The sequence below is a fragment of the Lithobates pipiens genome, unplaced genomic scaffold, assembly GCF_037356315.1.
Source record: "Lithobates pipiens isolate NorthernLeopardFrog02 unplaced genomic scaffold, aLitPip1_a1.2 Scaffold_18, whole genome shotgun sequence".
In the NCBI taxonomy this organism is placed as follows: Eukaryota; Metazoa; Chordata; class Amphibia; order Anura; family Ranidae; genus Lithobates; species Lithobates pipiens.
This window is the reverse complement of record NW_027507758.1, coordinates 534,745,284-534,772,318: the sequence shown is the minus strand read 5'-3', so window position 1 is coordinate 534,772,318 and position 27,035 is coordinate 534,745,284. Positions and strand designations below refer to the sequence as shown.

Genomic DNA, 27,035 nt, shown 5'->3' with positions numbered 1-27,035 from the left:
ATAGTTCAAGTTTCTAACTTTATTGAGTGAATGGAATGTGACAATTCTGATTCTTTTTAATGTGTTTTGATCTTTCCTTTTTCCTCCAATCAGCAAAGTTTTATTTCGACAGCATCATTTTTCTCCTCCTCCAATAGAACCTAAGCATTGCTTGTAGCAGAGGTGCTCAATCCTTTGGCATTGGGGTATCTGTATTGACCTGAATTTGCAGTATTAAATGTTAAAACAGTGGGGGCTTACCTTTTGGGGTTTTTGGAGGGTTTTTCCCCCCACTATTTGCTTGTACTTCACCCTGTTTTTAAGCAGACATGTCAAGGGGTAAGGTTGTTCTTAGGTTGTCCATCATGTCCAACCTATATGTGTGATTATATGTCAGTATTACATTGTATATCCCTGTATGTTGTGGTCGTTCAGGTGCTTATCTAATTATTATTTTTTTTTTAAACTATCAATGCTCCCCGCTGAGGCCCCCGCCTGTGGAAGGGAATTCCACATCCTTGCCGCTCTTACAGTAAAGAGCCCTCTATGCAGTTTAAGGTTAAACCACTTCTCTTCTAATTTTTGGAGGGGATTTTGTCTTGTTAAACTCCCTTACGCAAAAATGTTATCCCTATTGTGGGATCACTAGTATGGTATTTGTAGACTAATATCCTCCAGACCCTTTAACTAGCCACATTATGGCAGCCTTGCCTGTCAAAGGAAAACCCGCAGCGCTACACTAATGCCCTGCCGCTACCACCTTTTACCCAGTTTTCCTTGTAGGTTCGCTCTGTCTGGCTGCTTAAATAGCCAAGCTATGATGACATCACTCCCACACATTTACACAGGAGTCACGTCACGGTTCAAAGCCATTATGTACTCTAAAGAGCTGGGTCTTGTCTTTCACAAAAAAAAAAAAACTACCTGTCAATGTTTCTTTTAATTATGTTTAATAAGTGTAAAATCAATCTGTATATGCAGTAGAGCATGCTTGTTAGACTCGCTGTGGAACCTAAGAGGTTAATCCTCTGCATTGTGTAAAAAGCCTGTTTGATCCTGTCTTTTTTGATCCTCCCCTTCTTCCACAGTCCCCGATCTTAGAGCCTTGGGGGCAAGCTGCACATGCTCAGTTTGCTGTGTATTGCTCGAGGAGTTGGGGGAGTGCATGTGATCAGCACTGTCTAGACAGAGGGTCAGGGGTCCTGCAGCCTCATAGCACAATCGAGGAGAATGAAAACTCCTCCTACAAGCTTTAACCAGACACTGGTAGAAGTCACAAGACCACTCTAACTGCTGATGAGAAAGGGTATTTAGCAGTTTATATTTACTAAAAGAATTGCATTTCCATGTTCTGTGTATTGTGGGAGACCAAATGTAGTGAATGCAGGGTCCTGGGTTTGGTAACACTTTAAATATCCAGTATTTCTGACAGTGTGTCAATTAGAAGCCCTAAGATAAGGCAGACAATAGGACAACCACACTGGGGACCTGCCACTGAGCTGACATTGAGAGAGTACAGCTGAATAAGGGCAAACGCACATCCCTCTTTGAAGTTCATCTGCACCATTGTGATGACTTAAAGCCCATCCCTTGGCACTTCACGGGCTAACTGCTCATTTTGTCTAGGGCAGAAATCGCATATACTTATTTAATCCTCCCAGCAAAAGACCAGTTCAGCACTGCCATTCTTCAGCAGTCTTGAATTGTGGACTGTTTCTGATGTCATCAAGTCCAGAGCATGCTCCATAGACCAGGGACAGTCCACCGCTGGACCATGGGGGAGTGCCGTTTTCTGGTGGAACTAAGCATTGGGCGAGTATAAACGTTCTCCTCACCCCTAAACAAAATGAGTAGTTGACCCGTGCAGTGCAGGCACAGCCCCAATGCATGGGAAAACTATTTTTTTTTCTATTTTTTTGCTCAGAGTTGGACTTTAAGCAGTTGCTGCTCAGTCACAGTATATTTACTGTGGCAGAGCAGCACAGGCACATCATCCAACAGGCAGATTCTGGCTCCTGGTACCTGGCCTCTTTGAGTGGCTTGACGATCACATGATCAGAATGTCAACAAAGCTGTTATAAATTAATCCTATAGTGATGCTGTGATTGGCCCACAGCTTTTACATGGTACCAGAGCCAATCACCGCACCCTGTCTATTAGGTAAACTCATATTTTCTATTTTTCCTAATTACCATTGCCACTGAAAGTGAAAATTCCAAATTTTGGGTTGTCTCCTGAACAGTAAAAAGTGGGACATCTTCCAATGGGACTCTAGTTGTGGTGACCCTGGTTGAAAAACAGGGATTTCCTCTTCCTGTTTTGGCTATGATACAGGAAGTGAAGGGAAATCTCTCTAATAGGGCACAGATAGAAAAAACAAATCTCACAGGGATTTAACCCTGCCTTGCGCCATCTAAAATGAAGTAAAGTTTTTTTGCCATTTTTTTTTTTAGTTCTGATGAAATTTCATCTGCTTGATTTTATATTTTGCCTTACTACTACCTTCATCAACATTCTGACATTTTTGAATAAAATCCTTTAATTTTTACTACATGCCCTATTTTGAGCTGAGCCTCCATGATTGAACGTCCAGAAATGTAATGAATAAAAGAACTGTGCCAGGGACAACACAGCTGAGTGAAAAGAGTTGGCTGATGAGTGTCAGGAAGTTAATCAGGCTCTATCTGAGCTGCTTGAGCTTCTAATGCACACAGAGAAACTGTTTGCAGTGAAGGCAATTGATACAGGAGAGGAGTCTGTATAAGTGTGCAAACAGAAAAAAAGGCGCCTCTAAGTGCAGAAAACTTTAATAGCCGAGGGGTTAAAAACACAATCAGTAAATGTAAACTGGCTCATCATATGTGAGGAATCCCAGCATCTGCAGTCCCAACATGAGCCAAACCGTAGCGAGGTGTTTGGGGTGCGCCCGTCCAGTAGAAGGAAGCCGCGGAGAAAGGACCAAGGAGGAAGCGGCAGCGCTGTGTAAAACCAGTGTGGAACGCTGAACTCGTGGATGATGTCAGCGAAAGTGCACTGGAGACCAGCATGGAACGCAGAAGACTGGAAGTGTCTAAAGGACCGGGACGCATTTCAGAGCAGCTGATGGGCTGCTCCTTCATGCCGTAAAAAATTAGCCAATATTCAGTCTTTATATAAAGACTTGGGGAGAGACATGTGGGTGGGGACACTAAATATCAGCAACCGGAATCCAAGAGCAAAAACAAGTGATGCCGAGGATATGTGGAAGCTAGCAAGAATAAAAAATGAAACGTAGAATATAAAACTGTGTGTGTGTATATATGTATGTGTGTGTGTGTATATATATATATATATATATATATATATATATATATATATATATATATTATATGTGTATATAGATATGAGAATAAAACATTTTTGGTGTACATAAATGGAGGAAAGATCTGCAGGACTACAAGACTCAACACGTGGTGAAAAACAACGAACTAAAAATATGGCAGGCTACAAGCACTAAGGAATATATAGGAAATGATCAAACAGCCAGGGACAGAAAATTCTGATGTAATGGACATCCGTGACCATACAAATGGGGGGGGGGGGGAGGGGTTAAAATGTGTGGGAAGAGGGCTATAACGTTGTGTTGATCTCCAATTCTTCATTTAACCCACCAGGAGATAAAACATCAAGGCAATAAATCTAGTAGGTCTCCCCATGGCACACTTTTCGAAAATATTCAGCCACAGGTAGATCTCTGGACATGGCTTCAATTACCCAAACCTTCACGCCTACCATGGACTTGTCATGGCATTGTAAAAAAAAAAGTTTGGGCACACTGTGTATATCAATACCTTCAGTGATGAAACGGCGATGCTCTCTGAAACGGTGTCCTTATAGTACATACATGTGAGGCAGTAGACTACATAGTCTAAAGAACACGTTTAAAATTCTTTTATGGGGTAGGTTTTGCCTTTTACCTGGAATTCACTTTGTCTATGTAGGACAATTCACATTTGAATGAGACTTTTTTACAGGTTTATGGGATGGCTATGGAGGCCAATTTTGCCCCCTCATATGCCAATCTCACCCTGAGCCTATGGGAATCCTCTTGCATCTGGCAAAATAACCCCTTCGCTTCCAACATCGTGTTTTAGGGTAGATATATTGACAATATTATCTGGGATGGTTGCGAAACACAGGTACAGGAATTTGTCTCGCATTGCAGTACAAACTCTATGGGTCTCTTTCACTTCTGTCACGGATAGAGAGAGCCTGGCCTTCTTGGATCTAGAAATGCATCATATAGGCAATCAAATTCATACAAACAATTACACCAAACCAACAGCGGGTAACTTTTTTTTTTTTTTTTTTCTTCCTTCATTCTGGCAATTGCTACCAACCCCGGTGGCTTAACATCCCTAAGAGTCAATTCTGTCAACTCAGAAATAATTGTACCCAAACATCAGACTACGAAAACCAGAGCGAGACCCTTAAAGCCAAATTTCATGACAAAGGCTTCAAAACTAATGTTGAAGCAGCATGCTTACAGTATAGACATGACCACTGTCTCCCGCTGAGCCACCCAAACTGACATCAGTAACATTCGGTTCATTAATCAGTTCCTTTCTGGTCATAGGCAGATGGAACATACGAAAAAATTGGGCTTTACTCCAACATGACCAGCATCTGCTTTCAATTTTGCCAGATAAACCTGTTTGTATATAATATATAAAAAAAAAAAGCTGCCAATATTAAAAGTAAAGTGGCACCTAGTAAACTAAAAAAGCCCTCACCCCCTGGGCTGTTCCTTCCCACCTTTCTGGCTTTGACTGGGATGTTTCAATGCAAACCCCTTTTGTCCAACATAGACAAAGGGAATTCCAGGTAAAAGACAAAACCTACCCCATAAAAGATTTGTATACGTGTTCTTCAGACTATATAGTCTATTGCAGTGATGGCGAATCTTGGCACTCCAGATGTTTTGGAACTACATTTCCCATGATGCTAATGCACTCTGCAGTGTAGTTGAGCATCATGGGAAATGTAGTTCCAAAACATCTGGGGTGCCAAGGTTCGCCATCACTGGTCTATTGCCTCACATGTTCTTGCGCCCTTTTTTATGTGGGCCGTATTATGATGACATTAAGCAAACGCTTCCGCGAGCATTGTCCATTCATCACTGAAGGCATTGATATACACAGTGTGCCCAAACATTTTTTATAATGCCATGACAAGTCCACGGCAGGCTTGGAGGTTTGGGTAATTGAAGCCATGCCCAGAGACCTCCCTGTGGCTGAACTTTTCCAAAACTGATTTATTCCCTTGATGATTTCTCTCCTGGTGGGTTAAATGAGTAAGTCGAGGTCAACACGTTATAGCCCCCTACTCCTTTACCCACACATTTTACCCCCTTTTTTTCCATTTATATGGTCACGGATGTCCATTACATCAGAACATTCTGTCCCTGGATGTTTAATCATTTCCTATATATCCCCTAGTGCTTGTAGCCTGACAATTTTTTACTTTAGTTTTTCACCACATGTGCTGATTCTTGTAGTCCCACAGATCTTTCCTGCATTTATGTACGTCAAACATGTTTTATGCTATATATATATATTATTTATATATATATATATTTTAATACTTTTCCCTGACTCTGTTTTTATGTTCCATGTTTGTTATTTTTTTTCTTGCCAGCTTCCACATATCCTCGGGATCACTGGTTATTGCTCTTGGTTTCTGGTTGCTGATGTTTAGTGTCCCTACCCACACTTCTCTCCCACATCATGCCTATATATTTAGAATATTGGCTTTTTTTTTTTTTTGCATGAAGGATGCTCTTAAATGCGTCCTGTCCTTTTTAGATGTCATTTCCCGACTTCTGCGCTCAACGCTGGTCCCTGGCGCACTGCTGCTAACTTCCATCACAAATGGTTCTACGTAGCGCAGCTGTTTCCTCCTTGGTCCTTTCCCCGCGGCTTCCCTCTGCTGGATGGTTGGGACCCCAGACACTCCACTATGGTTTGGTTCATGTTTGGACTGCAGATGCTGGATTCTTCACATATGATGAGCATGTTAATATTTATTGTTTGTAAGTGTTTTTAACCCCTTGTCTATTAACGTTTTAAAGGTTTTTTTTTTTTTTTTTTCCTGCACTTGAAGGCATCTTTTTTTTCTGTTTTAGCTTTTTTCGAGTTTTTGCTTTCCTCTTGGAGTGCTGCCCCGGTGACTGGAATCGACATCTAAAGCCTGATTTACATGAACGGTTTTCATTGGGAACATTTTTCTCAGATTTTTTTCTGTTATCCAGAAGTGCCCTTCTTTTATCTTATCCTGTATAAGTGTGCAAAACTGAAGGGAAAGTTTGTGTTCAGGTTTAAACACCAGGTTCAAAGGTGGTTATCCGCCAAGAGAAACAGAACATTTGCTGCTAATGTGTATTTATCCCTATGTAATTGAGTTGTTGTACAGCTGTCATACTATAGTTAAGCTGCAAATAAAAAAAAAAAAAAAAAAAAGAGAAATACATATTTTTTTCCCCCTTAACCTTCCATTGCCTGTACAGCGTGCCCTGCCCCTTGTTCAGTGTGCCTTCTTTTTTGGCCTCTTGTCATTCCGTTGTGTGCATCCCCTCAAACCCACGCTGCAGTTTATTGCTGAGAAGACAAGCACTGTTTGTTCAGTCCCTACATGGATTTTAATCCTGTTTGAGAGAGACCATTATCACGCCGAGAGAGGTGGTTTATGTTCTCGTTCTGCTGACTTCACATTGTGGGCGAGCATGCACACCCCCCACCCCTTTACTAATTTCATGCCAAGGTCTCTTCCTATGACTGTTTAGAACAGATGTGTTAGTTACAGGGCCTTGACAGGTTTATGTTCTGTTTGCAGCACCAAGAAAAGTGTATCCAAACCCAAGAACATCATTTTAATGTAGTTTCCAAGTCCTTAAATGTGCTGGTTGCTAAAAAAATAAAATAATTTTCACCCGGTGATTATGCCGGATTTGGGTTTGAGAAAACACCGGCTGCCGCTGGTTTTGATGTCGTCCCAAAATGAGATTTCACCGCAAACTAGACAAATGGAGAGGACGAATCTCCCTAACGGGGGCACAGACAGCAATAAATACTGACAGGTGTTCTAATCCCTCTCCGGCCTATCCAAAACTAAAGAGTTTTTTGCCTTTTAGTTACACTTTAATACACACTTGAAATACAAATGCAGGAACTGATGAAACTATGTGTAACTGTGTTTAGCTACTCCTGTGATTCACACACCTCTGCCAAGCGGGACAGCCAAGTGAATGACTCCTTTTTATTGTGAACCCTAAAATCTGTAGGATCTGCTCTCTCAGCTCCATGTTCTATGCAGTTCGGTGAATATTTGCTCATTGTTTTGGCTAGAACTCTTCAAACTGCTGTTAGAATCCATTAATTAGCAAAGTAATTGGTGAGGGACGGCTCCCAATTTAAATTACGTTACGTCTGAACATTGGGAGGCCGGTGTGGAATACTTCCTAGTGAAGAGGCCAACACTGTGCGTGTGACTTGTAAATCAGCTTATTTGGTACTTGATGATGTTATAAATGTTTTAAAGGGAGGGATAAGATGCCAGCAATGTTCCAATGCTTCCTCTGGCATTAAAGATGTAGTCTTAATGTCTAATTTGTCTGTGAAAATCGTGGGATGATGTACTAAAGGGCGGCAGCAGATGACCTGTTCATTTTCACATTTTTATGACATCAGGCTAGCAATTTTTTGCCAGGTAATTTTTTTTTTCCGGCTTTATTTTTCTTCCTATCAGTGGCGGTGCCATAGGCAGGTCATTTGAATGTGGACCTCAACTCAACAAGTGAAGCTGCACTTTTGATGCAGAATAAAAATGCATGGGACTGCATCTGGTGTGAACCAGCCCTAAAACCCTACTAGTTGTATCTGCAGTGTGAGATCAAAGGCTGCCACTGACTGCTAGTCTTAGGAGACAAACAATTATGCTATTACCGCTAGGGACCCCAGCTTGCTGGTGTCTAAAGCTGGTCATACACTTTTTTTTTTTTTTTTTTTTTTTTTCCTTTTTTTTTCGTTCACCTATTGGGCTGAACAGTGGAAAAAAGTTTCCCCTATCCACACAAGTGAGGTGAGTGGAGTAATTCCAACAGATTCCAATTCCTGGTCTGCTTCTGAAAATGCTATGTGTATGGCATTTTCTGAATTGGAGACCCAGAACTAGTTTTTAAGTTAATTTCAGAGTTGTCAGAGCTTAATTTGTTTTTTACTTGTTCCAGGTCTGCTACTCGCAGCATTAAATCCATAGCATCAAACCTGTCAACCAGGAAACTAGCATTACCAAAAATGTCATTGATGGTATCCTCCCCATAATCCTCTTGATGACAGTGTGCTCAATTCACTAAGCAATATCACATGCGATCTTTAGATCACGTGACTCATTTTATATCATTTATGTGGTAAATACTGCATAAAATGACGCTTTATAAAATGAAGGTAATTTTCCTTAAAAAAACAATACATTGATTAATTTTGTGGTCTAGACACCTAGTGCCTTTGGGTCTGGTATGAGTTTTAAATGGGACCCAATGCCCAAAAAAGTGAGGTCCCCCTCCCCACCCCCCAAATTCCATACCAGGCTCTTATCCAAGCATGCAGCCTGGCAAGCCAGGAAAGGGGGGATGGACGAGCGAGAAATGTAGCCACCCTGTTCGCGCTGTGGAGATGGACACTAGGATTTGCCGTGTATATAGAGCAGTGCACATGACTGCAACTAACATGCACTGCCCACTGCAAAGAAATGGAAGTCAGTTTTTGTACGAACATTCTTTTTATTTATTTTTTTAAAGTCGTGTCTGCAATTTTTTTGTTAGCCATTTTGAGCGGTGCCTAACTATTAGAGGTCGACCGATATATTGGCTTATATTTGGCGTTTTTAAATCGCCATCAGCCGATTTGTGCTGATAAAAAGGCCGATATGTCTTCAGCGCGACTTGCAAATGACTTCTGTAATAGAAGTCAATGCAAGTTGCCTGAGTCTTCAGTAAAGCGACTTGTTTCCTCTATGGGCAGTCTGCCAAGAAAAGAGCAAAGAGATGCAATGTTTTTTCTTCAATGGACTGAGCTCCCTGTGTAGAGTTTTCAGTTTAACCATTTAAAGACTAAATCTTTTCTGACACTTGCTGCTTTACAAGTAAAAATCCTGTATTTTCTGCTAGAAAATCACTTGGAGCCCCCAAAAATTATATATATATTTTTTTTTAGCAGAGACCCTAGGGGATAAAATGGTGGTTGTTGCAATATTTTATGTCACACGGCATTTGCGCAGAGGTCTTTCAAACTGAATTTTTTTGGAAAAAATACGCAAATGTTTTTTTAAAAAACGAAGGCAGTAAAGCTAGCCCATTTTATTTTATTTATTTTTTTTTTTTTTTTTGTCCAAAAGTTTTGATTACCTGTTTTTGTGTATTTAATGTATAGTTTTTTTGTTTTTTTTATCTAAATTATACATACAAGTGAACTGGTTGGAGGTTTGTTTTGTTTTTAGTGTTTAAATATAAGAAATTTGCTGTATCACTTATTAAGGCTGCTTTCACACTGGAGCGGGCAGGCGTTGACGGTAAACCGCTGCTAGTTTTAGCGGCACTATTCGGCTGCTAGCGGGGCACTTATAACCCAGCTAGCGGCTGAGGAAGAGGTTAAATACACCCGTGAAGCTCCGCTGCCAAATCGCATTGCTTGCGCTTCGACAGTGGTACCCATTCATTTTAATGGGCGGAGTGGTGGAGGAGCGGTATACACCACTCCAAATGTGCTGCTTGCAAGACTTTTTATAACGTCCTGCCAGCGCATCGCCTCAGTGTGAAAGCACTCGGGCTTCCACACAGACTGCAGGGGAGCCGTTTTGCAGGCACTTTACAGGTGCTATTTTTGCCCAAAAGTGCCTGAAAAAAAATGCCCCAGTGTGAAAGGTGTCTGTTAGATTTTGTGAGATGAAGGGGAAAAAAAATAAATCGGCCTAACATATCGGCCCAAAAAAAAAAAATTTGGCGTCATATATCTGCTGCCACGATTTTTAAATATCGGCATCGGCCAGAGAAAAACCCATATCGGTCGACCTCTACTAAATATACCTGTGCAGTTAAATAGGCTCCAGTATTTGGTCCGGTTCACCTAGTAATCCATTCTCACCACCATCCGTCTTTCTTTGTGAGGGTACTTTTTCAGGGAGGTGTGGCTGTTACTCACCTCTGCCAGCACAGAGCACTGGAGGGGGCAGGAAGTAACATTCACACTCCAAGAAAAGGATATTTTAAGGTATAAAAATGTGGGCTCCTTCAGGCTTTAAATTCTCAGTGTTCATGTAAGAGGTGCTGAGGCTTTGGATCACATGGGCAGCCTTTGTATCGGCAGAACGTGTCTGTTGGGGAGCTACTGCATCTTGTGAAGTCCGCTGCTGTTGTGACTCTTTGAGACATAGATGTCCTGTTTCTGTGGTGACCGATAAACAATAGCAGGCAATGGAAGACTTGCATACATGATTTAGTTCCTCAGTTGCTCCCTATTGAGTGTTTTTCAGCATGATGTAACCAGCTCTTGGCAGTTAGACATTGTGTTGTGTGATTTAACAAAGATCTAAACTTTGCAAGCTGTGCCAAAAAGAGGCAAGCAGATGCCAAAGGACTAGTCACTTGTATTGCCTGTAGGCTCCTTGCAGCTGAACTTTTCCATAGGCCTGACTTACCATTTCTTATTCTGCACTTCGATTTTGTGTGGGGTTGGCCATCTTGGTAGAGGAATATGAGGGTTCAGAAGGGCTGAAGGATTGCAGAAACCAGCTGATTAAGCCAGAAACATTACTTCTAGAATTTATGGTGGCGGTCTAAGCTTTATGAGATGAGTACTTGCCATTTTACTCTGGAGGCCTGATGAAGGGTGGCCTTCCAGACCCTCAGAACCAATGTCCAAAGCTTTTTGTCAAGAAAATCAATTTTTCTGAAAAAATCTTTTTGACTGACTTTTGCTGCAAAAAAAACCGCATGGGGTAACCTCCAATGTCTTTTTTGCAAAACATGTTGGTTTGACTTGATATTTAGGCCTCATACACTGCTACTAGTAAATGGCTATTTAGGAAAAGTTTAGGTTTTTTTTTCAGCTGCCCCTTGAACTCGTCTCTGTTATCTTTATCAGTACATGTACACATGGTCGTTTTTATAGTAGTTTCTTGGCAGTTGAGTTTAGAAGCATTTTTTTTTAACACAAAAAAATGCATTCAGAACGGATGTTCAAAGCCTTTTGAAACGCCAAATGCCTGCAACAGCTTAACGCTGCAACTCGCATTTAGCCACGTTTTGTTCACAGACTTTATTAATTTTTGGCGATGTGTGTGTGTGTATCTATCTCTTAACATTTTACAGTGCCAGGTGCACTGGTCATATAGGGGCTGCTGTGGATTGGCTCTGCATTGGTGTCATTGGACAGCCTTGTGTTCTGAAATTCTGTGTTAGACGACCTGATACATGGGGCTGCTCATTTCCTGAGATACCCTTGATGGCAAGTTTTAGAACACAAATGGAGTTTACTTTTCGCTACAAGTCGGTTTACAAATCTCGGCTGTAGTTTAGCTTTTTAAATAAGACAGTCATAGAGAGAGAGAGAGAGAGAGAGAGAGAGAGAGAAAATCTACAGTGTAGTAGGCCTTTCATTAAAATCCAAGGTATAGACCAAACTTCTCTCTAGTGTGAAATGTTCACTATATTTCTATACCAAAGTATGAATCGGAGTAGTTGGACTACATTCGTTTACTAAGGCATGTAAGGTGTAATAATGTCTATGTATTATTGTTTATATCTGTACAGATGTATAGACTTTGAATGTATAGAGAAAAATGGTATGTTATCTCTACTATGCAGGAAAACCGCTACTGCTAAGGTTGCAAATGTAAAGCATATCTAAGGGCAAGACTTTTTTTTTTTTTTTTTGGACAAAGTTGGTGAGGATTAAGTCAGTTTTTTTTAGTTGCCATCTGTTTCATTGGGGAGATTTCTCTGCACTTCCTGTCATGTAAACTGAACAGGTAGTTAGAGGATATCTCTTTATAGACAGTTGCCATTGGAAGATTTCCCCTCTATTCCTGTTCTGGTAACAGCTCATAACTTTGGATTTACCTCCCACTTTCAGTCTCTGAATTCCCCGGCACTATATACAGTTACCTGTGCTTTTTCTCATGGACAAATGCAAGTAACTGTATTGACGCGCAGAAAACGATAGTTTCTTATATTCACCGACCGACACAGCTCCTCTCTGTAACTAAATGGTTTGTTAGCCTGCCATTAGGACATTGTTTCTCAATTTCAGTCCTCATGGCCCACTAACAGGTCATGTTTTCAGGCTTTCCATTATTTTGCACAGGTGATTTGATCGGTTTCACTGCCTTAGTAATTACCCCAGCTGTTTCATCTGAGGGAAATCCTGAAAACATGACCTGTTAGTGGGCCATGAGGACTGGAATTGAGAAACGCTGCATTAGGAGAAATTAGGCAAAATTGTAACACAATACACAGAATTGTCAGTACCGCCCATAGGGCAGACCCTGTGCTAACAACCCTCCCTGCTGCCCCAGCAGCTTCAGTTTTATTTTGCCTAGTGAAGGAGAATGACCTAGGAACCCTGTGGGCCCTTCGATCCATTTTTTTGATGCAGGACTTGTGCTTTTGCGCAAGATGAATAATCCTGAGATCTTCTATCAACTGCGGGCTGGGTGACAGGCTGGTTAAGTTATCCTTGTAGTCCCCCCCAGTCCGGCCATCTTCTCTCCCACGTGCCTATCTACCCCCCCCCCCCCTGCATGTGTCTGCTGTGCGGTGTGTGTGTACAGGGGATCGCTGGGTCTCTCACCTGTATGGGGTCTGTGCGGTTAGCGATGGTCCTGGTTCCGGTGTGGGGGTCCCCAAAAAGGTGCCTATGGAGATATTTTACTGTGTTTGAGGCAGCACTGTTCCTTTCGCCGTAGGGGTGCAACGGATCATCACCGTTCCGTGATCCGAACAGGTCACCCCGCTCGGATCAGCTTATGCCGTGGAGCGCTCCGCGGTCTCGGCCTTAGTAATGGCCTTGGCTTCGGCCTAGCTCCGAAGCGGCGGCCATCCGACGGAGCGATCACTTGTAAACAAACCGGCGTCATGTCATGACGCCGATTCCCCGCTCCCCTCTGTACTAACTTGTACAGTGGAGGGGAGAGATCCTGAGATGGAAGCGGCAATCCCTCCATACCCTGCAATACCCTGCCAATACTCTGCGGCGCCCCAATACTCTGCGACGCCCCGCCTGCCAATACTCAGCCAATATTACAGTGGGGACTATATGGTGGTGGAATTTTCACCGATTTTTGCAAATTTAATTATGATTTGCTGATCTGAAAAATGATCCGATCCGTGACTCTGATCCGAGGAACGATCCGTGAGTTTTTTGATCTGTTGCACCCCTATTTCACTGCATGGCGCTGTCCGGCGCCCATTTTAGATAGGAGCAGAGCAGGTTCCCCTTGTGAGCTTCAGCGGCCATTTTCTGTAGGTTTTCCCTATTCAGATCATTGGCGGCCATTTTCTTGAAGCCTGAGCGCTTTTTTTCACTCTCTAGTGACAGCATGTCGTGCTATTACATGCTGCTTCCTGTGGTTCCTGTGTATACAGGACGCTGGGCAGCGATACGCTGATGCAAGCTCTGCAGATCGTTTCACTGCTCTTCTCTGCTGCTGCCGACACAGCTTCTTCACTCTGCACTTGGGTAACCTCCTGGGGACTACAGGCAAGGCTAGTAACCAACACAGAACACCTCAGGGTGGCGAGTCTGGCGCTAGGAGCCCCCCCAGCCAGCGGCAGCAGGAGGGTGGGACCTTCACTGTCCTAAGTCCCCTTTCAGGTGGCAGACAGGGTAGGGTCAGCATGGCTTCAGAAACTGGTGATTTTTTTTTTTCCCCCGAAATCCAGGCTATTACAACCGGGTCACCTGCGGATGGCGCTGTGCCCACAGACACCCTGACGGCGGTCCTTAACTAATTTGTTGCTAAGATAGAGGTGGTGAGTGGAAGGAAAGGTGTGCTAAAAAGGCCCCCCCCCCCGTCCTCTGGGGAGAGCTCTGATGCAGACTCTGGCCCTGCTGCGGCTGGTGGTCCCTACTCTGACCTATCGGACGAGGCTGACCAGGACCGGTCGGACAGTGAGGATGATTCCGGGTCCTGGAGCGACAAAGCGCTGGTTGGAGCACTTATCACAGCTGTGCGTGATACCCTGAAGGTCCAGGATCCAGCGAATCCTTCTGCTGATGTATCGGTCCCCTTTGGGTCCCACAAGCCAGCACGTTCACCTAAGGTGTTCCCGTATTTGACTTATTTTGACAAGGTCATCTACAGGGAATGGGGTCAGGCGCAAAGGACCTTTTTGGTCCCCAAAAACATAGAGGTGTATTACCCCTTTGAGGAAAGCCGCCTTAAAAAATGGTCGGCTCCTCCGGTCATGGACCCCCCAGTATCCAGGTTAAATAAAGTAACCACGATCCCGGTTGAGGGGACTCCTGCATTCAAGGATCCCACGGACAGGAAGGCCGAGGTGGTGGCTCGTTCTTTGTTTATGGTTGTGGGGTCAGTCGTGCGACCTGTACTGGCATCCGCACTGGTGTCGCAGACACTGACTGAGTGGGCAAAACTTTTGCACTGTGAATTGGGAGAGCAACAGGCTTCCCCTGTCTGTGTGGAACTAGCAGACCAAATAGTGCAAGGCCTTAAGTACGTCTGTGACGCGGCCCTGGATACTCTTCCTCTGTTATTCAGGGCTTCAGTGTCAACTGTGGTGCTGAGGTGCCTGATTTGGCTAAAATGCTGGTCCGCTGACCAGGCATCTAAGAAAGCCCTGACGGAGAGCTCCCCTTGGCGACCGGCTCTTTGGAGCTTCATTGGGGATATTCATGACACTTACTTTTCGAACTGAGCTCTCTGCTTTGAGTTGTTGCCTCTACTGGGGCTTCCATCTTCATCCAGTCTTTAATTCTGGATTTATTCTATCCAGGCGTTTGAATGCCTGGGCCATGATCACGTCACACTCGCTCATGCACTTTGGAGGTGCCATCGCACCATGGCACGCTCTGCATTCATGGCACACTGTGTGCCATGAATGCTGAGAGAACTGCGTGTGCGCATGTGACATCATTGGCATGTCATGTACTATATGACACATGTTCAAGCTGTTTCAAAGGGACCTACAGGTAAGGCTTTTTATAAGCTGACCTGATGGGTCAGGTTTAACTTTTTTGACTTTACTATCACTTTAAGGTAAGTTGGCATCTGGTGCTGGGGAGGATGGGTTATTTTAGCTCAAAGGGCTGGGCAAGGTCAACTGTGCTTTTCCACGAGGACATTCGTGAAGTCCCACACCTTTTCCCTGCAATAGGACAGTTCAAATATGTATAAGTAGTATATTGTCAATGCTTTATTTGAGAAATGAAGGTGGTATTTGTTACCTAATGACCTTTTTTTCACAAATGGCAAGGGCACTGGATCAATAAAGTCAAAGTTTATTACAAATTCCACTGGAGGATTTCCATTAGTCTCTGGGAAGCACTTGGAATTGTGAAGCTGTAAAAAGCAGACCTGAACCAGCGACCATTGAGGTGGATGGCGGTATACCATATCGCAGTGGTTCAAGCAGCTGTCAGTATGTGCACTTAGCCCTCTGCCCCGCTGCTTGGGCTCCATGCTGCAGACTAGGGGGCCTGAGCACCACTGGAGTTGGTCTCAAGAGACTCAGAACAGCAAGGTGAGTGGGGGAGGTGGAATGTCGGACCTCCAGGGGTATACCCTGCTGTCGGCACAATAAGGATGCACATTTTTGGTGTGCTGCAGGAATGCACATGACTTTACGTGTTCCCTGGCACACATATATGTGATTAGAGACTAATGCAGCAGAAATATTCCCAAGCACACCCACTGAAGTCTCCTTGCCTGAAATGCTGACCAAGTGGAAAAAAAAATCCAACAGGGCGGTTGTACAGAAGTCAATTAGTAAATCGACTGTACAACCTCCCTGCCCATACATGGATCGAAATTCAGCCAGTCCCTGATGAACAGCCCCAATTTCGATCCGTGTATGGCTGGCTTTAGGCTTTCAGTTATCTAAATGTCTCAAAGCAACCAATCCGCCTCCATTATTATTTTCCAAACCGTTTAGAAAATAAAAATATCAACTCTAATAGACTGTGCTCCAGCTGAGACAGTTTGTCTCACGCGTTTATATTGCGTCACTTCATTGTCTTCCTGATGGCTCTAATTGGAGCAAGAAATGACAGGTCAGCGCACTACAAATACTGCATTCGGGGCTTTTTTTTTAACCCAGTTGTAAAATGTAAAGATAACTGATTTTCTCATCATTGTGCTCCATTTTCAGTCAGTTTGCTCTTGAAGTTGCATGTCGAATGGCAGTGCCCATGTGTCTGCTTATATCCAAACAGACCTTACTGGTTATTATAGGCACCATGGCTGCATTGCTTAGATCCCATACAAGAGCAATTGGAGCCACCTGGTGGTGGTTTTAGGGTGTAACAGTCACCAATAAAGCGCTTTTGCTTAAAGATCAAATTTAGGTTTTATTTTATTTTTTAGAAACCCCACTTTTTAACCCTTTTGTAGGTTTGTGGTGGGGTGGGGGAGAAGAAGAGTAAAAAAGCGTGCCACAAAAAGAAAAAGGTTTGAGTAAAGCATGTGTGTGTAAAGCATAGACATGTATGTGTTGCTGACAAATTATTTCCTAAAGTCTGCTGAGGGGTATACAGTAGTGATATGGAGGGGACCAGTTAGATCAGGGGGAGATTCATGAGTTGGTTTAGAAGTGCCAGTTTAGAAGCTGACTAATTTCTAAGCAACATGGATGTGGTCAGCAGGGCGGTAGGTCTTTTCTTCTTTACAGATGCGTACTTTCCTTGACTCTATTTCTTATGTCTTTTTAGACACTAACCCACTCCATGCTCCAACACTGCCCCCTACAGCCTCAGTTTCTGTCTGCATGCTTGTCCCCTCCCGAGGTAAATAATCTCCTCCAGTGGCATTTAACCTACTACATTACTAGAGGCGATTCAGTTTGCATTGTGCGCTATATAAGTATTTCTTTCATTCATTCATTACATGAGCCCAGGCTGTACACACTGAGGTCACAAATGTGCATAGCGCAGGGCTCACAATGTGAGCCAAAATCTTCCCCACAAACTGTGACCCTGCTAGAGAATTCCTTTTACTCTGTGAAATCTTGACCCATACAACATATTTTTTTTTTATTTTTTTTTTTAAAGAACCAGAGCAAGAACCTCTGTCCGATATCTATTGTTGTGTCCCCATTGAGGGTACATTGCTCCTTACTACCTGGTGATGGTAAAACACCAACTGGCTGCTGACTGTTGTTTTTAATATTCCTTTGGCCTTTATATTGGATTGGTTTAGTATAGAGTAAGGAAGAGTTGAAGCCGCTGTCTGTGTTGGGGGAGATTCATCTTCTCTTTTATGTCCTGGCAACCAATGTCACCAGATTGAGGGTAACCCCAAAGTTTTTTTGTGTTGTCACCATAATATGAAAAGAAGGGCCATTCTCCAATGAGAGTTGCCTTGCTTTTAGATAGATTTCCAGTCTGCAGGGACAGGAATTGAAGTGAAATCTCTCAAAAGATACATTAATAGAGTAGGGGGATATGGGGCTTTAACCATTTCATTCTCTATTCAAAATAAATAAAAAAACGTTTTGACAATACTTTATCCTATGCTGCACAATCACAGTGGTGTAGTGGTTAGCACTTTCACCTAGCAGCAATAGGGTCGCTGGTCCAAATCCTGACCACAACACCATCTGCCTGGAGTTTGCATGTTCTCCCTGTGCCTGCGTGGGTTTCCTCCGGGTCCTCCGGTTTCCTCCCACACTCCAAAGACATGCAGGTAGGTTAATTAGACCCTGTCTAAAAAAAAAATTGGCCTTAATATGTGTATGTGTATGGCAATGTTGTATGTGTTCGTAAGCGTGTCAGGACCTTACAGGGTAAAGGACCACGCAAAGCCGCAGATGGACTCTGGTGGCAAGAAAGTGCCCTAAGGCGATTCAGTTCACATAGGTAGCGCTATACAAGTCACTCACTCACACATATAATTACTACCTCACTTCCAAGGAAAATGTTTGCAAGTATTGGTTTGATTCACCAGCAGAGAAGTAATGGCTGTAGTGTACAAGTGATGTTGTTTTTTTTTTTTTTTGTCCTTGGGTTTTTTTTTTTTTTTTACATTTTCTTTAATAAACAGCAGGGGGCAGCAAAGGCCAAATAATTTGTTGCACTGTCTTTGCTATTCATCCTCCTTTTCATGTGGAGTTACTAGAGCAAATGTCTATAGAGCAGTCTGAGTTGTAATCGCCTCCTACTCAGGAGATCCATACAGTAGTGATGTAGAATTGTTATAATGCCTTTACAATGTGTGCTTGTATGTGTATGTATTCTCCACTTTGCAAATCTTAAACAAAACTACTCGCTTTGCTTTATGGTGAAAGGTAATTGCTTATGTTTCAGTAATGTTTGTTTTTTCAATAAAATGGTACAAACCTGCATCTCGTAGTCTTGTATATTGGAGACAATACTATACAAATTAGAGGTATGTTGCAAAAAAGATATATATATATATATATATATATATATATATATATATCTATCTAATATAAATTATGCCACATTGACTGTTCAATTTTAAGTCCAGTAAAAGAACACAGAGAAAGCATGGCTGAAGGTTGTCATGGGTTAAAATGCTGAGGACCTGCCTTCTCCATATGAGTGCGGGACAGGGTGACTCCGCTGGGATGACAGGATTCTATATAGAGAGATTACACATGATGCTTTTAAAATTTCATGTAAAAGATAAGTGCGAGATTCTAAAGAAATTCACATACTCTCCTCCATACTGCAGTATTGGTCTGATGGTACAGCTGTCCTCCACTGGCTCTAAGACCGAGTGATCACATGACCACGGATTGCTCAGTTCTTGGTCAACCCAGATCAGAGAACAGTGACTGTCAGCCACAGCTTTCTGCTCAGCTCCTCCAGGGTTCACTGGCGCAGAATTGACTGGCTCAGTCTGTCTTCAGCTGCCGATCAGGCATCTGGGTGGATTTTGACATTGTCAGGCTCCTTCCAGAGTTGACGTAAGCTGACAGCAGACTTTAGCCCACTGTTGGCTGATTCTGGGTCACAGGGGAGCAAAAGTGCATGCCTTTGACCCAAAGGAGGACTATGCTTTGGCCATACTACTTTTAAGGATCACAAACCCGTATTAAATGTTTTTTTATCTCACTGGCGCGCCCTTTAAAAAAAAAAAAATTGTATCAATCGAGCTAATGGCTGTTTTTTTTTTCCCCAGCTTGTACTTCAGGCTAGAAACATCTGTTGCTTGGCTGAGAGCCTGGCTACAGAGTCTGTTCTGTTGTAGGATGTCCTTTAAATCCATTCTACAATAAACCAAGAAATAGGCTGCTAAAAGGAGCAAAAAATGACAGCCTAACTGAGCTTTAAAGAAAAACTCCAGTTTTTCTTTCCCAAAACAGCGGATGCATTGTGCATGTAAATGATTCACAACCCCACAGTCAGATTGTGAGTAACTCGCCTCCTTTAGTTGTATAGAGCAGGTTTATGTGTCTGTCATGGTACTCCTCCTGGCTGAATTTCAAAGTTCTCCAGCGTCCTGTTTCTTTTTCCATTCCTTGTACTAAATCTTCCATGATCCTTTGGGCCTCTGTAGCTTCAGGGCGGGCTATGGGAGTCGCTTGTAGCCATTCTGGTAGTTGTGGGTGGATCCTAGGGTTGCCGTGGGTGTTTCTGGGCCTTCATGTGGGTGGTGAAAGGTGTGAATGTATCATTCCTCCTCCTGTGTCATTCTTTCTTGAAATAATAATTGCTTACTGCAAGACTACAGCAGAAGGGCTATGGAAGATGTTTCCTTCATATGTAAATCAGTTCACAGAGAGCAAGGACCTGAGGGGTGGGATCCTTGGGGGTCGGGACCTGAGGGGTGGGATCCTTGGGGGTCGGGACCTGAGTGGTGGGACTCTCTTGCTTGCACTGCTCGGCATATCTTAACTGAGCAGGACTAAATTCTAATTGTGATGATTCAATCCTACCCAGCAGCAGCAGTACAGCTAGTTCAGAACAGGCTGTGTATGAAGGGGTTTCCGTGTATATTGCTGTGATCTGTGAGGAGGAACTTGGAAGGTTTGAACTCTTCAGTTGGTGTGACTTGATGGGGCTGAATGCTAATTGGGATGTATTATTCCATCCCACTCACCATCCGAGCTGTGAAGGAAGTTGCATTATTTGCAGAGTCTGAAAGACAATGGGAAGTGTTACAGACTGTAGCTGCGGCGGGAAATGGCTGTGGAAGGGACAGTCCATCAGAAGGAATACACAGAGTGCCACATGGTACAAAGCCTTAACTATACCCAGAATATCAGGGGATCTGCAGACAACAAAGCAACCTGCTACACAAGTATGTTCTATGCTGGGATTGATGATTGCATGCAGTGAAAAGAAAGTTGGAATTCAGCTTTAGCCCATGTTCACACTGAGCTGCTAGAATAAAGCCGTGCAAATTCAACAATTTCACTCCCCGCATTTCCGCCCTGATTTCGGCGGCAATTTCAGACAGATGTCAATGGAAAACGGACGGTACATTTTTGACATGTCGAATTACTTGCTGTGGAATATAAGGAGTTAATCCTCTGCATTGTGAAATCAACTCCTCTCCATATAGGGGACAGGCTGCACATGCTCATTTTGGTGTTTATTGCTAGTTGGTGTGTTTGTTTTTTTTTTTCTTGAGTGCATGTGATCAGCACAGGGCCAATCGGCACTGTCCAGACAGAAGGTCAGGGGTCCTGCAGTTTTCCAGGACAGTGAGAGCAGTATACAAACTCCTCCTTTAAGCTTTAACCAGACACTAATAGAAGTCACATGACTGTTCTAAATGCTGATGAGAAAAGGTATTTAGCAGTTTATATTTTCTAACACTTGCATTTTCATGCTCTGTGTAGTGTGAGAGAACAGATATAGCGAATGCAGGGTCCTGGTTTAAGTAACACTACGTTTAAATCTGCTAAATGCATTTCAGGTGCTTAAAAAGAAAAGGTGTGCAAAGTCTAAGGCCCCTTTCACACGGGACGGATCAGTAATGATCCGCTCGCTCAGCGGGGATCGCTCCGTTGTCCCCGCTGAGCCGGCGGCGGACAGGGCGGTCTCCGCACACTGTGCAGGGACCGCCCTGTCAGCTCTCCGCTCTCCTTTATGGGGATCGGATGAGCACGGACCGTCTGTCTGTGTTCATCCGATCCGCTCTGCAGACGGATAGAAAAATAGGATTTTCCTCCGTCTGCAGAATCGGACAGTAGCGGAGGCGGACGAAATTGGGTGTCTGCGGATGTTCATCCGCAGACACCCGCTATCCCATAGGGATGAATGTATGTCCGTATTTCATCCGCAAACGGATGGATGAAATACGGACATATCGTCCGCATGTGTGAAAGGGGCCTTATGCTTTCTATAGAAAGCAGACACAGCTTGACGAGATGAGATTGTCCCCTGCCAGCATACTGTAGCGAGAGGGCCTATTTCTTTGTGTGGAGGCAGTGGTGTCTGCAGAGATGCCCACAGCTGAGCCAATCACAAGGGAGTATTAGCTTTGCCGATTGTGGTGTTATATGCCTGACTCAGCAGGGGTGGGGTGTCAGAGGCCACAGTGCAAGGTCCTTCTCAACCACGTGCTGGCAGTAGATAGGATTTTCATCTCAGGCTGTGGCTGCTTATGTAAATAAATCTGTGTTTTGTCACAAGTTGCCAAACCTGCTGGACTCAATGCCAAAATTAAAAATGGTATTTGATCTCTGTTGCGCTTGTCGTGTGACACGGGTCATTCAAGTGTCACACCAAAAATGCAAAACGCAAAGTGTTAACACAGCCTTAGACTTCTTTGAATGGATTTAGCTGATTTAAACTGAATGTTGGTCTTTACATTCCATGCACTTGTACCTGGACATTAAGGGTCATTGTTTGGCCTTTTGTTCACTTCAAGACTGATTCTCTCCCAATGCAAGTCCATGAGAATGTAGCTGAAGCAAGTCAAATGCAGGTAAGGAGGCAAACTACACTTGCATTGAATTGGAAGGCTCTCAGAAGTGCCTTAAAGTGGCATTTATCCAAAAGGGGAAGATCTGATTTTTTTTTTTCCCCCTAACAATTTTGGTGGACACTTCTACTTTGGGGGGGGGGGGGGGGTACCTAATTTTGACAGGTCCTTGCTCCCTGAAGTTTAACCCCAAACCCTCTCCACACTCAGCTTTCTGGGACACATCCCAGGAACCTGCGGTACCTTTCGCAAAGCATGGGTTCTACCCATGCATGTGCAGTAGTATGCTGGCTGTGAAGCCACTAGGACTCACCGCCGACTTCCGTTTCGGCACTGAGGACCCAAAGACCAGTGAAAAAAAAACACTTGGGTGAGGACAGTGCTGGATCCTTGGACAGGTGTGTGTACTTTATATAATAGTCAGCAGCTACAGTATTTGTACCTACTGAGCTTTTATTTTATTTTTTTTTATTTATTTTTTTTTACTTTTTGGGGAAGGACACTGAAAATCCTCTTTAAAGAACGTGGAATTTGCCCATAGGCAGAGGCCCCTAATGAGTTTATTGGTGTAGATTGGAGACTGCCTTTTAATACACACAGTCTGACAAACTACCATAGACTTTTCTGTATGTGTAGTACCATTATTAAATGGCCTCTTTGAATTCTTGCAGGAGACGAGAGGATTTGAGTTTGGCCAACGTAAGGTCACACAGTGTTCAGGTCTCCCAGGTTGTTGAGGAAACCTTTTTTCATATGTTCTGACACAGTCCCCAATCCCTGCTAGAAAAAGCCTATTGAGTTCATGGTTTATCTACTTAGCACGAGAAGCCACAGTCTCCGGGTCTTGTCTGCAGGCTAATGTGTACACATTTATTGCATTTACTATCGCCAAACAAACGCGTGCATTTCATTTACATCACTTGCCTAATCGCATAGCCTGCCAGCCCCAGGAGAGCCACGTTCTCCCCCAGAAAGTAAACACATTCCTTTCACCGGCTTTCCCATTCAGATAATGTTACATATTGTGGACCTGTATTAACAGAAAATAAAAACAAGTTTTCTTTAAGCCAGACAAATGCATCAGTCTTGATTTCAGAGCCGTACGGGCTAAATCTGTTCAGGCTTCTAAGTAAGACGGCGGGATCTAATAAAATAAACGAGACATCAGGTACACGTTCTGCTTTTTCCTTTCCGCTTGGCAGACTTTATTAGAAAAGTGCTGCTAGCATCCTTATCAATTTAAGTCAATGTTTGTTTCTTGCTGAGTGTTAAACTTACAAAGTCAGGATTGTTGTAGGAACAGTGCAATCCTTTGTAATAGATTAGTAAGTACTTACCTTTTTAGTATGCGGCATAGTGTATTATTAAAGTACACCTGTAATTGTAGCAAGCAAATGATCAAAAGGGAAGGTGTATATGATCCTTCTAGTGATAGTTTTTAATGTATTTTAGGAGTCTCTATAAAAACTTTTAAAGGTAAAATCCGTGTCGGCTCTAAGCCAGAGAACAGAGTGATCCCAAGCCGATTGATTGCTCAGTTCTCTGCTCCGAGTTGAGAGCAGGCTGCCTACTCCCAAACTGTCATTTGAAGTAAAACACATAATCAAGTAGTATTCTCCACAATTTTCTTATTGTGCTTAAAATAAATAAAAATTAGACATGCTATCTGCCAATAGAAATTAACCAAAAGTGCATTCTATGCAATGCAAAATATAGAAAATATATCAAATCATTAGTCAACCAAAAAAATAACGTCAAAGCAATAACTCCAAGGCTAATAATAAACACGTTATCTCCTCCGATTCCGCAACATGACTACTAATTCTACTAACACAAAATTAGCAGAAGGAGCCCAAAGGGTGGTGCTAAAGAGCTGAAAAACCACGTAGTACGTCAGTGCGTTCGTGTTTGTTGGCTGACAATTTCTTGCCGTTTTGTATGCAAGATAAGTTTGGACTACTGCCCTTCAGACAAAACTCCACTGTTTTTGATGGCCAACAATCCGATCATGTGTATGAGGCTTAAGTCAAAATAGAAGCAACACCTTCCCCTGTTCCCTTCTTTTCTTACCTCTGTGGGTGATCAACCCCTTGGCGCCCGGCCATAAACCTATATGTGGCCTCTCGGCGGGTGGGCCTTGACTCCAAGCGGCCGCATTGGCCGCTTTGTTTACAACCTTACCGTGCTGAAAATGTGCTCATTGTAGCCATGCATACTTGTGCTCAGGTCTTTCCGATCAAGAGACCAATGTGACCATCCAGCAGTCACATGACTCAAATGCTCGTATCCGCATTCCGGCTTTTATAGCTTTTAAAGGGCCAGGAGGCGGTCAGTGCGAAGAGGTTAACTATCACTGCCCATGCAGTGCAAAAGGAAAAAATAAACTGCGCTTAGGTGGAAAGTGAAAAGCAAACTAGCGATCTATAATGTAGGTGGCAGCAATAAATGTGATACAGACACCCAACAACAATGAAAAAATACAGAATGCTGCGCCAACCTAAAATTAACCTCTAAAAATAAAAAATAAAATAATAAAAAAACAAAAAAACTCTAAAAAAGAAATGTTATATATAAGTGAAATATGAATAATTGATGTAATCAAAACACCCCAAATAGATAGTCAAAAAATGAATAAAATGGCAATTATAAAAAATTCGTTCATAGAAAGTTCATGAATGAGTCCATATAATCAGCAATTGTAGTCCTAAATGGAGACACCACAGTGGTTGAACACACTCAAATGCGCACAAGTGCCCGTCGCCATATAGTGGGTGCGCTTACCAGAAGGAACTTAAGTTGGAGCGTTATAATTAAATCGTTGGTCACGCCAAAATAATCCTCCTTTTAATGGGTCAGCTCACCGCATTACAACAGCATTCTTACGAGAGTATTTTATTCCATGATCCCAGAGATTGTATTCAGTGGCTCAGAGGGAAAAGAGTGAACCAACATAGTGTGATATTGTTTAGACAATTTATTTAAGATACAAAGTAGCGCACTTACATAAAAATCGAATGTATACAGCGTGTGTAAAAAGGACATGAAAAGCCGGCCGGCATTCAGGAGCCCGTCCTCCTCTCCTACAACGTGGTGGCGTCACTGCGTGCCTTCCCAGACGCGTTTCGTCATACCTGACGTTGTCAATGGGGGAACTATTTTTTCACTGCCCATGCAGTCATTGTAGCGGTCCAGGGGTTTGAAATCCTTGCTCTTCTTCCCTTTCTTTCTGTAAGGCTTTCAGGTTGGATCTGAACAATTGAGATTGGTCAAAACTGTCACATGCTAGTGTACTGTAGAAAGAGGGGGCACAAGAGTGGGGATCTCAAATACCCAGACCACTAAACCAGCTGCATGGGCAAGTGTCTGCTACTTGTGGAGGTAAGTACAGTGGGGGCCAAGAGGGATTAGGGTGTTGACATTTTTAATTTTTTCTAAAAAAACAAAAAAAAAAAAAAGAGCTAACACTTTAAAACAAACAAACCTTGTTACAAAACTTGGGCAATTCAAACTGCAAATGATGAAAAAAAAAATGAAACTGTCATTAGTAAAGGTTATCTACAGTAAAAAAAAAAAACTGTATTAATGTTCAGTAGGTGCAAAGATGATCTTGGCCCCCTGAGCCTTTCTGATGAGGAAGAAAATAAGAAGGACCCAAAAAAGGCTTATACAGGAAAGGCTGCCTTTTTATTATCTACTATGTCATCTGCCTATATTTGTGGAGCTAATGTTCTCATCATGAGTATCCTAGTTTTGTGACGAGTCTACTTTAAATGCTGGAAGGAGGAGCAACATGTCCCTTCGTGTTTATGCAAGTTTGTAGTCTGATCTCCCTGCTATTCAGGACTGTTTCACCACAGGCGCTGCTGTTTGAACCTCCACAAAGCGGTTACTTGTGCCCGGGACACAACTGCTTGCAGCAATGCTAATGGTTAAATATTCGCTATGTAACATGAAGAAAAAAAGCAAAGTATTTGAGTATTGACAAAACACAAAAGAGCGCAAAGCCGCCCAAGTCTGACTCGGCTTTAATATGGCAAAGTTAAAAACACAGTTGCCATGACAACGCGTTTGTGCGTGGTCATCCTCTCTTCCCCCGTATCCTGCTCTTGTGGGTTTGTGTGTCCTCGAAGAGCAGTGCCGGCTGGACCAGGATCTGCATGTTGAGTGCGGTGGTGGATAGCCTCGGATGTGCTGCCAAGATCAGGGCAGCTAGGTTGAAGGTCCACGGCTCCCCCTTCCCCTGTCGGGATCTTGAGGTGGTTATAGGTGTGCTGTCCTGGTGGAATCCTTATACTGCATCTATCTTCACACAATGTGAGTTTGACCATTGTAATGGTTTTTAACGTTGCCATATTGAATTCCAGTTTACACTAGGGTGGCTTTGCCCTCTTCTTTTGTGTTTTTGTCTAGATGTTCCTGCCACCCAGAGGATCCATAGAGAGCGGCAGCACCCTTTGACTTGTCTAATTATCGCCATCTGCAGGGCTATAACAAACTTGCTCAGCGCACCTGCTAGTTTTTTCTTTTATGTGTATTTCTTTTTTCTTTTTTTTTTTTGAGAATTGAACATGAAATGTATATAAGCATTATGGTGTGCATGCTTTTTAATAAAGGTTTAACATCCAGCGTACTACAGTGTTAATACTCTTTGATGCATTGATAATATAACTGTTTTGTATTGCATTCACCAGGTTTGCTGGGATGGGTAATCTTCTTAAGGTTCTTACCAGGGAAATTGAAAATTACCCCCATTTTTTCCTGGATTTTGAAAGTAAGTTTTATGATGGAATCACAGGTCAATGGCTAAAACCTTTTTTCTTTTTCTATCCTGATCTTCGATGAGTTGGAGGAATGCGGGGACTTCTATTGCACAGGAGAAATCCGTCTGT

At 43.0% G+C, this 27,035-nt stretch overlaps 1 protein-coding gene across 2 annotated transcripts in view; it reads left to right on the top strand.

Annotated features, from left to right (window-relative positions):
- The window catches only part of CYRIA (CYFIP related Rac1 interactor A), a 121,058-nt gene that overhangs the window by 57,081 nt on the left and 36,942 nt on the right, over positions 1-27,035 (top strand). The window contains exon 3 of one of the 2 annotated variants that reach the window (XM_077488815.1): positions 26,838-26,917. The exons of the other annotated variant lie outside the window; for it this stretch is intronic. Within the exon in view, the coding sequence (XP_077344941.1) occupies positions 26,848-26,917 (70 nt within the window). The 5' untranslated portion in view covers positions 26,838-26,847. The remainder of the gene's footprint in view (positions 1-26,837; positions 26,918-27,035) is intronic. 2 annotated transcript variants of the gene reach the window in all.